The following is a 16,618-nucleotide window of genomic DNA, read 5'->3' on the forward strand; positions in this document are numbered from 1 at the left end:
GTACAAAGTCAGAAGGCCCAGGGCAAGTGCAGAAACGTCCCTTGCCCGGGGAAGTTGAGCGCACACCCAGGCACGCCCGTATTTCTGGAGAATTCCTCCGGTGCAGGCGGCCGCGTTTTCTACTGCATCGCAGTCCGCGGGGGTTGGAAACGCTCCCGCCCTGTTTTCAGGCGCGTCCCCGCCTCCTGAGCCTCCGTCCTCTGCGGAGGGGCCGCGCGCTCCAGTTTGCCAGTGTGAGCTTTTACCCTTCACTCTCGGCGTGGGCCTCCTGAGCCGTGTCTGACTTTCTTTTGATTCCTTCTCGTCCCAGCTGGAGAAAAGGGTCCTGGAAGGGTGACCTGGTGACGCTGGATTCCACTCCCCATCACTCCCTAGCCAACCCCGCGAGCTGAGCTCCAGGCAGGGAGGGGGACGGGTGCCTGGGAGGCGGGCGACTCCCTGGGCGGTGGCGGGCACGGGTCGAGCGTCCTCTGTCCGTCAGGGGCCCGCAGCGCCAGGAGGCGACGCTGGATGCAGTGGCCATCTCCTCCTGCCTCCAGGCCATGGGGAACCCAGGGCGGATCGCGGGTCAGCAGGGCCAGCTCTCCACCAAGCTGGCCCACCCAACATGCCAGGACTAAGGAAAGAAGGGCTGCCCCACCCCCACAGTCGGATGGCAAGTGTTTGGGGTGCAGCCCCCGCTACTAGTGTCACCTGTTCTGCCTGAGCAGGCCTCTCTGTTACTCCCTGCTCTTGGGCCTGAAGCAGAGCCGCTGGCTCAGCGGGGCGCTCCATTCTGAGGTCCCTGGCGTGCACCACGGAAGCCCAGCAGGACCACCCACCCAACTGCCCCAGCTCCCCAGCGGAGGTCCTGAGATGGCGGATTAAATACTCTGGGGTCCTGAATTCCACAGATGAACTGGGTCCCCCACGGGTATGGCCAAGGGGACGGCCCACTCCCTAGTGGCTCCGTGTGAAATCAAGCTGTTGCTGCTCTCACCGCGGGGCCCAGCTCACTGCCCAGACATAGCACATCGCCCTGCGCACGGGCTGGGTGGGCACGGCTGTGAGGGATGCCACCCCATGCCTCAGGCCTCCTGCATAGGCGTGGGCCTCGCCACTCTGGGTGGACAGGCTACTTTGGCCCCTCAGCCTCTGGGGACTGCTACCCTGTTTTCAACACAGTGTCAGGCACCATCCGGTCAGCCAGCTCCTCCAGCCCGGAGACTCCCGTGTCCTCATTCTCCTGGGCTGTTACGGTCAGCCAGGGCCCAGCCTTTGCTGGAAGGCTGTCCAGGCTGGGCTCTGGTCAGGCATCGATGTCCCCCAGGCCCCTGGCCTCACCTTGCGTTGGGACAGCCTCTGCAAGGTGGAACAGGAAGGGTCTGGCTTTGCCTCTGTCACCTCCTCCTGGTCCATCATGTCCTCCTGGCCAGCCCGTTCCTGGTTCCTGCGGGGAGCCCAGCCAGAAGGGGAACCGAAAGATTCTAACTTAATTCTAGTTCAGCCTCCCGGATCCTCTTGTGGAGCAGCAGGACCCCATAAAAGCTACTTGGCTCAGCACCTTGCTGGCCAAGCCTCCCCACAGCGGTCCACACAGGCCAGAGGTGAACATGCCCCACACCCGGAAGGCCTGGTGCAAGGAGGGTGATTGTAGTGACTGGAATGGGAACTCTGGCTTTATGGCGCGGAGAGAGAAGACATGGACGCCAAGAGCTGCAGGGTGGGGACAACCGATGCGCTCTTTGTCCCCTAGATGTGGTGCCACAGCCTGAATCCAACAGCACCTGCCGCTGACGCTCTGACCTGGGGCTGGGTTAGTCACCCGTCCCCCTTGCTCTGAAATGGAGAGTGCACGTGACCACGGCCAGTCCTGGACGATCCTGCCATGCCAGAGCCACCAGCTGGAACACACGGACACAACCTCTTTTCCGTCTGACTGGTACAAGGTATGTGCTTCTCCTAACTCCAGAGAGCCTTGGATGATGCCACCGATGGTGATCAAGGTGGCAACTACCCATGTGGCTTTGACTGAATCAGGCTTGTTCATTTTTTAAAATAGCTTTATTGATATAGACATCATGCTGTAAGACTTCTCCCGTTTAAAGTGTTCAATTCAGTGGTGTTCAGTTTAGTTACAGAGTTGTGCCACTGTCACCATCATCCAGTTTAGAACTTTTTTGTTTTGTTTTGTTTTGTTTTTTGAGATGGAGTCTTGCTCTGTTGCCCAGGCTGGAGTGCATGACACTACCTTGGCTCACCGCAACCTCTGCCTTCCAGGTTCAAGCAATTCTCCTGCCTCAGCCTCCCGAGTAGCTGGGATTACAGGCGCGTGCCACTACGCCCGGCTAATTTTTGTATTTTTAGTACAGACAGAGTTTCACCATGTTGGACCAGGCTGGTCTCGAACACCTGACCTCAGGTGATCTGCCTGCCTTGGCCTCCCAAAGTGCTGGGATTACAGGCATGAACCACTGCGCCCGGCCCCAAGTTTAGAACATTTTCATCACCCTAAAAAGCAAATGGGGATACCCCTCAGCAGTCAACCCCATTATCCCCTCCCTCCAGCCCCTGGTGACCACTAATCTAGTTTCTGTCTCTGTGGATTTGCCTGTTCTGTACATTTCATAGAAATGGAATCATTCAATGCACGGCCTTTGTGTCTGGCTTTTTTCACTGAGCGTAACATTTTCAAGGCTCGTCCATTTTGTAATGTGGACCAGCGCTTCTTTCTTTTTTACTCCTGAATAGAGTCCATTGTATAGTTAAATACATTCTAATGGATCCATTGTTTGGGTATATGACATTTTGTTTATCCATTCATGAGTTGATGGACAACTGGCTTTTTCCCACTTTTTGGCTATTATGAATAATGTTACTATGAACGTTCGTGTCTAAGGTTTTGTGGACATTTGTCTTCATTTCTCTGGGGTGTACACCTAAGAGTGGAGTTGCTGTTTGACCTTTTCAGGAAACAACAGACTGTTTTCCAAAGTGACCGCACCATCTTCCATTCCCGCTGGCAATGCACCAGCGTTCCCCGCTCACGCCCCACAACCCGCTGTGACTGTTGGGCTTTTTCTTGCAGCCGGCAGCCGGCACAGTAGGTGTGACATCGTATCACTGAGGTGTCAGTTTGCATTTCCCTAATGATTCGTGATGCTGAGCTTATCTGACATTGATTAGCTTCACTGGAGGAATGTCTGTTCAGTCCTCTCACTATCTTGGTAGTGTCCTTTCAGACATAAAAGTTGTAAATTTTGGTGAAATCCAATTTACATATGTTCTCCCTTTGTTGCTTGTGCTTTTGTTGGTAAATTACTTGATGGAGGACGGGAGCTGCCCGGCCTCCTGGGTCATTAGAAAGGAAACCTCTTGGCGGGCACGGTGGCCTACTCTTGTAATCCCAGCACTTTGGGAGGCCAAGACCGGTGGATCACTTGAGGTCAGGAGTTCAAGAACAGCCTGGCCAACATGGCAAAACTCCCGACTCTACTAAAAAACTACAACTATTAGCTGGGCATGGTGGTAAGCCCCTGTAGTCCCAACTACTCAGGAAGCTGAGGCAGGAGAATCGCTTGAACCCGGGAGGCGGAGGCTACAATGAGCCGAGATGACACCACTGCACTCCAGCCTGGGTGACAGCGAGCCAAGAAAGAAAGGAAAGAAGAGAAGGAGAAGGAAGGAAGGAAGGAAGGAATTAAACCTCTTTTCTGTTTGAGCCATTTCATTTTGGGCCTGTCTGTCCCAGAGGTTTAACTACACTAATGTAGAGCGTCTTTTAGTAAAGGTTTGTTGTCGATTTGTTTCTACTTACATGAGATGTCTTCATTTTATCCTCCGTCTTGAAAGAAAATTTTGGTGCGTGTTCATTTTTGCTTTGAATTGAATTATTTTCTTGAACATAGTGAGGCAGGAGAACAGGGTCTGGAGGCCAATTCATGCTGACTCCCTAGAACTAAATCAAATGGAAACACTTCCGCTATGACAGAAAGTGTCCTCTCCGTTTACATAGGACGTACACCAAGTAACCAATGGAAACCTCTAGAGGGTATTTAAACCCCCAAAAAAATCTGTAACGGGGCTCTTCAGCCCCTGTGCTCAGCCGCTCCCACACTGTGGAGTTATTTTCGTTTTCTTTTCTTGTTTCTTTTTTGAGATGAAGTCTCGCTCTATCGCCCAAGCTGGAGTGCAGTGGTGCGATCTCGTCTCACTGCAGCCTCGGCCTCCCAGATTCAAGCAATTCTCCTGCCTCAGCCTCCCGCGTAGCCGAGACCACAGGCGTGCACCACCATGCCCAGCTAATGTTTGTATTTTTAGTAGAGATGGGGATTTCACCATGTTGGCCAGGCTGGTCTCAAACTCCTGACCTCAGGTGATCTGCCGGCCTTGGCCTCCCAAAGTGCTGGGATTACAGGCCTGAGCCACCGCGCCTGGCCACACTTTTGTTTTCCATAAATCTCGCTTTTGTTGCTTCCTTCTTTCCTCGCTTTGTGCGTTCTGTCCAGTTCTTTGTTCAAGACGTCAAGAACCTGGACACCTTCCACCAGTCACAATAGCAGTTTCGCTTTCCATTCCATTTTATCCAGGATGGTTTTATCTCCACCCTGGCATTATCTCCACCCTGGCATTTGCAGAATCCGGGCAAGTACACAAATGGATGCTCCACAATACTTGTCTAGAAATTTAAAAGTTATAAATAAAATAACTTAAATGAATCAAAATTTTATTATTTAAATCTGTTGAAGTCCTGCGTACTTGAAAATAAAACTCTTCCTAATGCGGCGTTCAGTGCCCACGCCGCTGCCACCGTGCCCTGGCCCTGCTGCTGCAGACGCGGGCGGGCGGGGGGAGGCGGCGCAGAGCCCGGCAGGCGCCGCCGTTGCCTCCGCCTCCGCATCCGCGCGGTCTCCCCGGGGTCAGCTGGGACCCCGAGGGCTGGGGCGGGGGCGCGGGCGACTGCGGTGGGGCCTGGAGGGCGCTGGTCCCAGCCCAGGGCGGAGTCCCGGGGACGCCCCTCGGACTTAGATCTGCGAGCGGCAACTCAGGCCTGGGGGCGGGGCCTGGGGCGGGGCCTGGAGGAGAGCGCGCCACTCGCTCTGCTCGCGCTGATCTCGCGAGGGCCGCCTGGTCTCGCGGCACTGGCCTGTGGGCGGAGCGAGCCCTGAAAGGCTGGGCGAAGGGGCGGCTCCGCGGGGCCGGGCGAGTAGTCCAGAGCGCCATGGCCGCCCTGCGTGTCCTGCTCTCCTGCGTCCGCGGCCCGCTGAGGCCCTCGGTTCGCTCTCCCGCGTGGCGTCCCTTCGCCTCGGGTGAGTGCGCGGTGAGAGCTGGCGGCCCGAATCTCGTCCTGACTCCGACCTGTACGCCCAGACCAGATCCCAGACCGCACCCGCCTCCCGCCTGACCCCGCATCCCCCACCTGACCCCTACCCGCACCCGCCTCCCGCCTGACCCCGCATCCCCCACCTGACCCCGCACCTTCCCACCTGACCCCGCACCCCCGGCCTGGCCCGGCAGCCCTCTTCCGCCCGATCCCGCATCCCCAGGGCCTGACTCCGCACTCTCCTGCCTGACCCCGCACCTACCACCTGACCCCGACCCGCAGCCCCTGCCTGGTTCAGGCCTGCAACACCCCCCTCGCCTAGTGCTGCACCCCCCACCTGACCCGCACCCACAGCCTGACCCAGGCTTAACACCCCCCCCCACCCGCCACCCCGCACCGACACCACCCACCTGACCCTGGCCTGCACCCCCACGCCCCGCCTGGCTCTGCAGGAGGCCACTCTCACCAGGCCACGCCCTGCGGGAGGCCCGGCGGCTGGCTGGTACTGCCCCAATGCCAAGACCTCTGGCCAACTGGGCGCAGGGTGGGGGTTGTGAAAATCCCAGGTGTTCCCTCGGCTCTAAGAGCAGGTGTAGCCCCTGTGCAGCAGGCCAGCCCGAGAACAGGAGATGCAGGTACATTTTGTCCTGGGTGCCTCCTGACCAGGGCCGCCCCTCAGAGGGTCCTAAGGGAAAAGCTGACACCTCCTCCCCAGCCACAGGGGGTGCCCTCTTCCTCTCTCGTGGCTCACCTGGGGCCCCATTCACCAGCGGCCATCACCGGCTCTAATATCTGAGGAATCTTGGGCCGTGCCTTGGGCTGGGGAAGAACTCTTGCTTCTTCTTCCTCCCTCACCCTGTGTATCCAGTGGACCGCTGAGTTGTGTTGGTTTCATCCCCAAGCTCTCCTTGGCCTTCGGCTTCTCCACCCTGACAGCAACCCTTTCCTGGATCTTGCATGGCAGGCACTGCTGCCAGACACTTCACCTCTGATCTTCCAGTTACCCCTAGAAACTCACAGGATACAGCGGGGCACAGTGGCTCATGCCTATAATCCCAGCACTTTGGGAGGCTGAGGCAGGTGGATCACCTGAAGTCATTGAGACCACCTTGGCCAACATGGTGAAACCCCATGTCTACTAAAAATACAAAAATTAGCTGGGTGTGGTGGTGTGTGACTGTAGTCCCAGCTACTCGGGAGGCTGAGACAGGAGAATCACCTGAACCCTGTAGGCAGAGGTCGCAGTGACCCGAGATTGCGCCACTGCACTCCAACCTGGGCAATAGAATGAGACTCAGTCTCAAAAAAAACAAACAAAAAAAACGAAACCCATAGCACAGGGACTATGATCCCTGCTTTGCCACTAACAGAGGCAAGCACCCAACACACAGGCTACCTTTGTCTTTTCAGGTTCACCTTCTTGTAGGGACCAGCCCCACAGGGTCGGTGGGTCTCTCCCCGTGTGAGGCGACGAGAGGGTGTAGAAATAAAGACACAAGACATAAAAGGCAGCTGGGCCCCGGGGGACCACTACCAACCAAGTGCAAGGAGCTGGCTTACACCCCCTCACCTCTTGGCATTTGTTGAAAGAAGGTGTTTCCCGGTGCCTTGTCGCAGCAGAGTCCAGGGCTGTCTCCAGTGTGGTGTCCTGGGAAGAGCTGACCAAGGCATATTAGGAGAAGGAAAGCAGCTGTGGGCTGTGTTCTGTGCTGGGGATTTTTCTTTTTTTCTTTTTTTTTTTTCTTTTTTTTTGAGACGGGGTCTCACTCTGTCGCCCAGGCTGGGGTGCAGTGGTGTGATCTCAGCTCACTGCAAGCTCCACCTCCCGGATTCACGCCATTCTCCTGCCTCAGCCTCCTGACTAGCTGGGACTACAGGCGCCCGCCACAACACCCGACTAATTTTTTGTATTTTTTTTTTTGTTTTTTTGAGACGGAGTCTCGCTCTGTCTCTCAGGCTGGAGTGCAGTGGCGCAATCTCGGCTCACTGCAAGCTCCGCCTCTCGGGTTCACGCCATTCTCCTGCCTCAGCCTCTCCGAGTAGCTGGGACTACAGGCGCCCGCCACCACGCCCGGCTAATTTTTTGTATTTTTAGTAGAGACGGGGTTTCACCGTAGTCTCGATCTCCTGACCTTGTGATCCGCCCGCCTCGGCCTCCCAAAGTGCTGGGATTACAAGCGTGAGCCACCGTGCCCAGCTAATTTTTTGTATTTTTGGTAGAGACGGCGTTTCACCATGTTAGCCAGGATGGTCTCAATCTCCTGACCTTGTGATCCGCCCGCTTTGGCCTCCCAAATTGCTGGGATTACAGGCATGAGCCACCGCGTCCAGCCTGGGGATTTTCTTTAGGACATGTTCAAACACATGTGAAAGCAGAGACAGTGGACCAAGGCTACCATCTATCCTTGTGGCTGAGAGCTACACCTGGAGCCACTGGGGACTGGGCAGGGAGCCCTCAGAGGGCCTCTTGGGGTCACACTGTATCCACCGGTGGGGCCACATCCCTTCCCCCATTCTCCCCAGTTTGATACCCCTTTTTGCCTTCTTGCTCTAGGTGCTAACTTTGAGTACATCATCGCAGAAAAAAGAGGGAAGAATAACACTGTGGGGTTGATCCAACTGAACCGCCCCAAGGCCCTCAATGCACTTTGCGATGGCCTGATTGACGAGCTCAACCAGGCCCTGAAGGCCTTCGAGGAGGACCCAGCCGTGGGGGCCATTGTCGTCACCGGCGGGGATAAGGCCTTTGCAGGTACACGCAGCAGCGAAGGCCTTTGTGTCTGGGCAGATGTGGGAGGCACATGTGGCCTTGGGAGAAACCTCCAGACAGACTTGCACCTCTGTGATGGCAGAGGCACGCGACTGGGGACTTCCTCAAATGTCGAGTGAAGACGGTCATGGGAACGGCTTGCATGAGCAGCTTTGTGTATGCCGGAGACGCACGTGCTCCACCAGCAAAGTAGCTTCTTCAAAGGGGTTTAGGTCCTTGGCAGTCAGGCTTTGTGTGTGTCGAGGGCCTATGTCCTGACGAATATGCCCAGCCTCTGTGGGCGCCTCCCTCGCACCTGCCGCCTGCCCCAGGGCCCCTCTGCGTGACTTCTGTTATAGCTGGCATTATAGCGTCCCTACAGCTGTCCACATGGCCTGGTGTCAGCCGTGCCCAGCAACCCCAGTGCCTGTGTCTGGTGTGCTCCGAAGCTCCTTGTTGGTCTGGGGGATATAGGACGGGTGGGCTGTCTGCTCTCCGCTAACCGGAACCTCCTTTCCACTTCTGCTAGCTGGAGCTGATATCAAGGAAATGCAGAACCTGAGTTTCCAGGACTGTTACTCCAGCAAGTTCTTGAAGCACTGGGACCACCTCGCCCAGGTCAAGAAGCCAGTCATTGCTGCTGTCAATGGCTATGCCGTGAGTGTTGCTGCCAAGAGTCTCCTCCTCTCGTGGTTGAAGGAACTGTGCTGTGCATACACAGCATAACAGATTTTTATTTTGAAGAGGCCTTTAGTTCCCAGGCCAGCAGCCTCCTTTCCTGCCTCATGGTGCTAAAGAGCCAGGAACTGTGTGGAGAGGACATCTCCTGACATCTGCTTTTTTCATGGCTGTTCACCTGATAGCTTCTCCCCAGCAAGCCTTTTGGAAGAGAGGTGTTGGCTTTGGCTACATCTATAAACTCGCTTCTTTTGCTCCCCTTAAAAGCTCTGTGTCCTGGGACTATTTGAAGTGCTGAGACTGATCTTGGCCTATAGGGAAGCAATGTGATCATTTCATGACGCTCCCTTCCGTGTAAGCCAGGGGTCTGCGGATGGAGTTTTCTCGGCACAGCCACACCCACCTGTGCACCTAGTCTCTGTGGCTGCATTTCGGCCACAGCAGCAGAGTTGAGTCGTGACAGCAGAGCCTGTAAGACCCTCATGGCCCTTTACAGAATGTTTGCCAGCCCCTGGTAAACAGCATCCACCATCTGTAGTTAACTTATCATAGCAATTATCTAGTTTGGTGCCACTATGTTAGTCTTTGTCATACCCCCAACACTGTTTCTTTTAAATGGAAAATTTGAATAAGCAAGCAGAGTGATTTCTGACTGGGTTCCCCTGGTAAGACTCTCCTGATGCCAAATGTTTTACAGTTTGGCGGGGGCTGTGAGCTTGCCATGATGTGTGATATCATCTATGCCGGTGAGAAGGCCCAGTTTGCACAGCCGGAGATCTTACTAGGAACCATCCCAGGTAAAGAGTGACACTGTCTCTGGCATAGATGCCTTAGGTAATTACTCAAAATCTGCCTGTGTCTTAGGGCCCACAGCTCATATCTGACCAGAGGCCCTGGATGGGCAGCCCCATGTCTGGTCAGTGGTCCCTCTGTGGATAGCCACAGAGGCTAGAGTGGTTGTGACAGAGCTTGGGGGGAGCCTCAGAGTCCCGGGACTGTGTGTGGCTCCTGTGACTGTGCCCAGGTCCCACATCTGATGGTGTTGGGAGAGGCTGGTCCTGGGTAACACTGGCTTCTTTTTTTTTTTTTTTTTTGAGACGGAGTCTCGCTCTGTCGCCCAGGCTGGAGTGCAGTGGTGCAATCTCGGCTCACTGCAAGCTCCGCCTCCCGGGTTCACGCCATTCTCCTGCCTCAGCCTCTCCGAGTAGCTGGGACTACAGGCGCCCGCCACCACGCCCGGCTAATTTTTTTTGTATTTTTAGTAGAGACGGGGTTTCACCGTGGTCTCGATCTCCTGACCTTGTGATCCGCCCACCTCGGCCTCCCAAAGTGCTGGGATTACAAGCGTGAGCCACTGCGCCCGGCCAACACTGGCTTCTAACCATGACAGTTCTTGCTTGTGATTCGTGTCCATGGCAGGGAGAGAACATGGTGACCCTGGGTGGCACTGGGAGCTCTGCCCACTGCCGTCTCACTGGCCATGGAGGTCACATGGCCTGAGTTCAGGGTGGGGAGTCAGACCCCCCACCCAGGCCCGTGAGAAGGGCCTGGGCTCTTGGCAGAGAGAAACACCCTCTAACCCCAGGGTCCTCCTGGTAGGAAGGGTGGGCCCAGGCCGAGCAGCCAGCAAGGAGCTCAGACCCTGAGGGTGGGCCTGGTAGGAAGGGTGGGCCCAGGCCGAGCAGCCAGGAGGGAGCTGAGACCCTGAGGGGAGCAGCTGCACTCAGGGCGCCCTTCGCTGCCTTCTGAATTTGACCAGGCTGATTCTGAGGCCTTGAGCTGTGAGCTTGGCGCGTTTGTTTAGGGTCTGATCCCTAGAACAGCTGCTACTATAAGGGACCAGTGCCTGAGGTCAGGGTGGCCTATAAGCTTCTAATATGTTGACCACAGAGGCTGGGGAGGGCCCCACAGAGCCACCACCTTGATCCAATGTCAGGGTGTTAGGGGAGTGTCAGGTCCAGCCCTATGGGGCTTAGCGGGTGTTCTCCCGGTATGCAGAGACGAGAGATTGTAAGAAATACACAAGACAGAGATAAAGAAAAAGCAGCTGGGCCCGCGGAACCAGTACCATCAAGAGGCAGAGACCGGTAGTGGCCTCGAATGGCTGGGTGTGCTGATATTTATTGCATACAAGACAAGGGGGCAGGGTAAGGAGGGTGGATCTTCTAAGTGATTGACAAGGTGAAGCAAGTCACGTGATCTTAGGACGGGGGGGGGCGGGGGGCCTTCCCTCTTAGGTAGCTGAAGCAGAGAGAAGGCAGCAAACGTCAGCGTTTTCTTCTGTGCCCTTACAAGAAAGATCAAAGACTTTAAGACTTTCACTATCTCTTCTTCCGCTATCTGCTACGAACTTCAAAGAGGAACCAGGAGTACGGGAGGAGCATGAACGTGGACAAGGAGTGTGACCACTGAAGCACCACAGGGCGGGGTTTAGGCCTCCAGATGACGGCGGGCCGGCCTGGATAATATCCAGCCTTCCACAAGAAGCTGGTGGAGCAGAGTGTTCCCTGACTCCTCCAAGGAAAGGCAGACTCCCTTTTGCGGTCTGCTGAGTAACAGTGCCTTCCCAGACACTGGCGTTACCGCTTGACCAAGGAGCCCTCAAGCGGCCCTTACGCGGGCATGACAGAGGGCTCACCTCTTGCCTTCCAGGTCACTTCTCACAATGTCCCTTCAGCACCTGACCCTATACCCGCCGGTTATTCCCAGGTTATATAGTAATGGAACAAAGAGTAATATAAAAGCTAATGATTAATAATGTTTATAATAATGATTGATAATTGTCCATGATCATCTCTATATCTAATTTGTATTATGACTATTGTTATTCTGTTTTCTTTATTATACCAAAACAGTTTGTGTCTTCAGTCTCTTGCCTCGGCACCTGGGTAATCCTTTGCCCACAGGGGAGCACCCGATGTGGGGCCTGAGCTTGAAAAGGGGCTGCTGCCCCTGATGTTCCTGGGCTCTTGTGCTGCCAGGCCTCTGACCCCTGGACCTTGTCTCAGGGCCTATCCTAAGCCCCTTGGAACTTGCTGGCTGCGCAGCTGTGATGTCTTCTTGGGTTCACTCGTCACAGTGCCAGCCATGACCAGCCCCTCCCCGCAGGTGCGGGTGGCACCCAGAGACTTACCCGTACTGTTGGGAAGTCGCTGGCGATGGAGATGGTCCTCACCGGTGACCGGATCTCAGCCCAGGACGCCAAGCAAGCAGGTATGGGTTGGGGCTGCCCGCAAGAGCCACATGGAAACCCCGGGCGGCATCCACATGTCCCCCTCGAGGGAGCCCCCCAGTAACCCCAGGCGGCATCCAGGCGTCCCCCTTGTGGGAACCCCACAGTAACCCCGGGCGGCATCCAGGCGTCCCCCTTGTGGGAACCCCACAGTAACCCCGGGCGGCATCCAGGCGTCCCCCTTGTGGGAACCCCACAGAAACCCCGGGCGGCATCCAGGTGTCCCCATGGTGGTTGCATGAGCTTTTGGGTCCTGAGGACCTGGGAGAAGACTGACTGCCTTTTGTTTCTACATCTTGAAGTACTGTATGTACGGAAGTGGAACCACATGTAAGTATCTGGTACAGAATAACAGCCCAGCAGTTGGGTCCCCAAAGTCCAGTGTAAGCAACGGGCATCTCCAGGCCTCAGTGGCCGGTCCTCCCACTGCCCTGTTGGTGATCACTGTCCCCGTGTCTGGCTGCCTCTGCCGTCGGCGCTGTGGACAGCCTGGCCCACATGTCTGAGAGCACAGTGACCGCGGTGCCAAGAGCACTCAGCACTCAGGAAGGGGCACGTGCAGCACTTCCTGGGTGGAAGCCGCCCTTGCTTAGCGTCCAGAGGCTGGGGTGCTCCAGCCACGCTGCTCCCGGCAGCCACTCACTCGAGAAGGAATAGACAAGTGCTGTTTCTGCACATCACTCATCGACTTTCTTGTGTTTCAGGTCTTGTAAGCAAGATTTGTCCTGTTGAGACACTGGTGGAAGAAGCCATCCAGTGTGCAGAAAAAATTGCCAGCAATTCTAAAATTATAGTAGCGATGGCCAAAGAATCAGTGAATGCAGGTAGGGGATCCCGCCAGGAAGAGAAGCTGGAGAAGTCTCCGTGGCTGTCAGGAGTATTCCTGAGCAGCAGGCTTTCTGGCTCCAAATGAATATACCTTAAGCCCTCCTGGGCAGAAATGGTTCTCAGTGTCTCAGTTCTGCTGTCTGTAGAGTTGTGGTTTCTGGTCACACACTCAGGAACTCTGCTGAGATGTTCCCAGCTCCCCTTTGTACCAGGGCCCAAGAACTGAACCAGGCCTGGGAGGTGAGGGCAGTACAGAGCTGGCCATGGCAGGGAAAGGCTGAGAAGGGAACAGAGGTCCCAAAAGTAAAGTGGTCTCGCCCATAGGGAGGCTCGGTTCACCTCTCAGGACCTGGGGTTGGTGGCTGCGTGTGTGCCTGGCAGGTGGCTACGCAGGCTTGCAGGCCAGCGCCACGCTGTTCATTCTTGTCCTGGATCCCTTTTAGTTCTCCCTCTGCCAGGGAAGTGGATCTGAACTTCCCCTCCTCAGAAATGTTCAAGTTTTAATGTCACAGTTTATTCTCAGCATGTGGAATGAGATGGTTGTTAGCTGGTTGAGTCCGGATAGGTGCGGGTGGCCCCAGGCAGGTCCCCTAACCTCTCTGAGTACGTTTATCTCGACGGTGCGGCCATGCCCCCGGCTTGCCATTGGCTTGAGGCAGGATACGGTGAGGAGAGCATTTTGAAGAAACGGAGGCTGCTGTCGCCCAAGGCGTTTGGCAAGGTCGTGCTCCCCTCGGAGAGGATGCCTTCACCAGCCCTGGAACCACAGCGCCTTCCTCCATCTGCGCACCCGGATCTGCTCTGCTTGGCCTTGTGCAAAGAAGGGGCCTGGAATGAGCAGGGCCAAAGGCATTCTTGGTGCCGGCCGTGCCCAGCTCTGGCTCCCGTGCTGTCCTTCCTGGTTTTCATCCTTGGTTATTTTTCTCTGTTTGCAGCCCCGTTGCTGCCTCACAGCCTCTCCTCAAGGGCACAGTTTGCCATCTCACCTTTCATCCAGTTCCTCTCCCTTCTTGGGGCCCTGGGCCACCCGAGTGTGACGTTCGGGGGCCATAGGAGAGCTGTTGGTTCTGCCAGGTCTCCGCTGGGGCATTGCCTTCGAGAAGGGCGGCACCATGGAAGCCTGCGCAGGGCAGGGCCGCATCGAAAGCACAGTTGTGCATGGCTCAGTGCGGAAGGCTTCCTGTCACCATGCAGGAAAGGTTCTGCATGTAATATCTCCGTTCATAACTCTGGCTCTGGGACTTTGTTTTTCAGCTTTTGAAATGACATTAACAGAAGGAAGTAAGTTGGAGAAGAAACTCTTTTATTCAACCTTTGCCACCGTGAGTAAACTGTTCAACCGGAGAATCAAGCAAATTGCAGTCACACAAGTTGCTGGGAATTTCCTTTTAAATTTTATCATTAAGTATGGTTTCTTTCTGGTCAGAACTGCCAGCCTCACCTTTAACGAGATCAGATTTGCTCTATCAGTGGGTCTTGATGTTAGGAAAAAAGTAGAGCATGTGGAAGTTCAAAAGTACAGAAACCTTACAGGGGCTTTTCTTGTTTTTCCTGTTATGTGAGGTCTATGAATTGCATTCTCAAGCAGCTCCTTTATTGAAAATGCAGTTTCAGCCAGGCGGGTGTCGAGCATCTGTAGCCCCAGCTTCCTGGGAGGCTGAGGCGGGTCGTTGGAGTCCAACTGGGCAGCAAAGCAAGACCCCGTCTCAAAAAAAATACTTTTTTAAAAAATGAGGCCGGGCGCGGTGGCTCACACCTGTAATCCCAGCACTTTGGGAGGCCGAGGTGGATGGATTGCCTGAGCTCAGGAGTTCAAAACCAGCCTGGGCAACATGGTGAGACCCGTCTCTACTAAAAATCCAAAAAAATTAGCCAGGTGTGGTGGCAGGTGCCTGTAATCCCATCTACTCTGGAGGTTGAGGCAGGAGAATTGCTTGACCCCGGAGGCGGAGGTTACAGTGAGCCGAGATCACGCCACTGCACTCCAGCCTGGGCGACAGAGTGAGACTCTGTCTGAAAAAAAAAATGTAATTCATTTTACCCATGTTTTTTTAGATCATTCCAATTATTTGGAATAGGCTCAAATGTATTCTAATAAGATAAGCTGAAGCTTTAGAGCAATATTTTATAAGATTTCTGCCAGTAACTTAAAGTAATTCCACTAATTACCATCATAATTTTTATTTTTTTCCCTTTGAGGCAGAGTCTTGCCCTGTCATTCATGCTGGAATGCAGTGGTGAGATCTCAGCTCACTGCAACCTCTGCCTCCTGGGTTCAAGTGATTCTCTTGCTTCAGCCTCCCGAGTAGCTGGGATTACAGGTGCCCACCACCACTCCTGGCTAATTTTTGTATTTTTAGTAGAGACAGAGTTTCACCATGTTGGCCAGGCTGGTCTTGAACTCCTGACCTCAAGTGATCTGCCTGCCTCAGCCTCCCACAGTGCTGGGATTATAGGAGTGAGCCACTGCACCCGGCCAGATTACCATTTTAATTCATGTCTTTCACTGGGAGAAAGTCATACTTCGGTGTTTTAATTGTTCTTTTTTTTTTTTTTTTTTTTTTTTTGAGACGGAGTCTCGCTCTGTCGCCCAGGCTGGAGTGCAGTGGCGCAATCTCGGCTCACTGCAAGCTCCGCCTCCCGGGTTCACGCCATTCTCCTGCCTCAGCCTCTCCGAGTAGCTGGGACTACAGGCGCCCGCCACCACGCCCGGCTAATTTTTTTGTATTTTTAGTAGAGACGGGGTTTCACCGTGGTCTCGATCTCCTGACCTCGTGATCCACCCGCCTCGGCCTCCCAAAGTGCTGGGATTACAAGCGTGAGCCACCGCGCCCGGCCTAATTGTTCTATAAAATAAAAATTAAAAGTGGTTTGGGCACCTGAGGAAGGGGTACAGATGCGTGTGTGTGTGTGCACGCACACCTGGGGACACGTGCACACAGTGTAAGAAAAGCAGATGCAGAGTTGAGTTCTCATGTCCTACTCCAACACAGAGTAGCCCCTGATACAGGTCACCCATCATCCAGTTGATGACTTGGTGAGTGACCAAGATGGGTGCATCTGAGGCTCTTTAGATGTGAGCTTGTTGGACATACACAGTGGCCCCTGGATGACCGTCACCTAGACTGGTAAAGAGAGGCGGTGAAAGTCCCCGCGCCCAGGCCCAGCTCTGATTGGGCAGGTGTTCCTGCCGCTGAGTCCCCTCCCCGGCCCCCTGGGCCCCTGTGAGCATGAGTGAGGCAGGGCCAGGGAGACACGGGTGGACATTGGCATCAGGCTCTGTGAGGAGACTGCGTGTCCAGCTCTGTTTCTGTTCCTTTTCCTACCAGGATGACCGGAAAGAAGGTATGACCGCGTTTGTGGAAAAGAGAAAGGCCAACTTCAAAGACCAGTGAGAACCAGCTGCCCCTGCCTCACACCTCTGCTTGGAGAGGACAAGTGCAGCCTGTCAGTTTTAGAAGCAAGTAAATCATCCTCCTTTCAAGAGCAGTGTCCGTGGTGTGCAGTTTCTCTCTGATTGCTGCGTGGTCACGGCCCGACCTCTCACGGCATGACAGCCTTTTTCACCCAGCCTGTGAGGGTCCGTGTTCGCATCCTGACTGGAGCACCTTCTTCCAAATCTAAAATTCTGCTGAGGAGCCGCCGCTGGTCCCTCTGGGCACGCTGTGCTCGGACGGAAAGCAGGGCCTGCGGGTCCTTGTGTCCCTGCCGCTGAGGAATGGGGCTGCTCTGAGGGAAACACTGTATGCTGCCTTCACACAGATGCTCTGCTGATTCAAGTGATGGTGATTCAGATTACATCATGCCCTGTAGTCATGTCTGGAATGAG

General features: G+C 55.0%; 1 protein-coding gene and 1 long non-coding RNA gene across 3 annotated transcripts; both read left to right on the top strand.

Annotated features, from left to right (window-relative positions):
* The first annotated feature begins 2 nt into the window (after positions 1–2).
* LOC134732301 (uncharacterized) lies at positions 3–3,795 on the top strand. 2 transcript variants are annotated; one of them, XR_010115315.1, is made up of 2 exons: positions 3–1,626; positions 1,736–3,795. It is a non-coding gene; the product is annotated as an uncharacterized lncRNA (long non-coding RNA). The 2 variants fall into 2 exon arrangements; XR_010115314.1 differs by having other exon boundaries at positions 3–1,586.
* Positions 3,796–5,092: 1,297 nt separating this feature from the next.
* ECHS1 (enoyl-CoA hydratase, short chain 1) lies at positions 5,093–16,601 on the top strand. Its single transcript, XM_055244784.2, has 8 exons — positions 5,093–5,288; positions 7,857–8,054; positions 8,581–8,708; positions 9,427–9,526; positions 11,838–11,942; positions 12,666–12,785; positions 14,044–14,111; positions 16,119–16,601. The coding sequence occupies exons 1-8, from the start codon at positions 5,201–5,203 to the stop codon at positions 16,182–16,184; spliced, it is 873 nt and encodes a 290-aa protein (XP_055100759.1). The 5' UTR covers positions 5,093–5,200; the 3' UTR covers positions 16,185–16,601.
* The last annotated feature ends 17 nt before the right edge of the window (positions 16,602–16,618 follow it).

Source organism: Symphalangus syndactylus, chromosome 2 (assembly GCF_028878055.3).
Source record: "Symphalangus syndactylus isolate Jambi chromosome 2, NHGRI_mSymSyn1-v2.1_pri, whole genome shotgun sequence".
NCBI lineage: Eukaryota > Metazoa > Chordata > Mammalia > Primates > Hylobatidae > Symphalangus > Symphalangus syndactylus.

Coding starts and splice junctions, on each gene's coding strand:
- ECHS1 (XM_055244784.2), top strand. CDS start 5,201: ATGGCCGCCCTGCGTGTCCTGCTCTCCTGCGTCCGCGGCCCGCTGAGG. Junction 8,055..8,580: donor CGGGGATAAGGCCTTTGCAG/GTACACGCAGCA, acceptor CACTTCTGCTAG/CTGGAGCTGATATCAAGGAA. Junction 14,112..16,118: donor TTTATTCAACCTTTGCCACC/GTGAGTAAACTG, acceptor TTTTCCTACCAG/GATGACCGGAAAGAAGGTAT.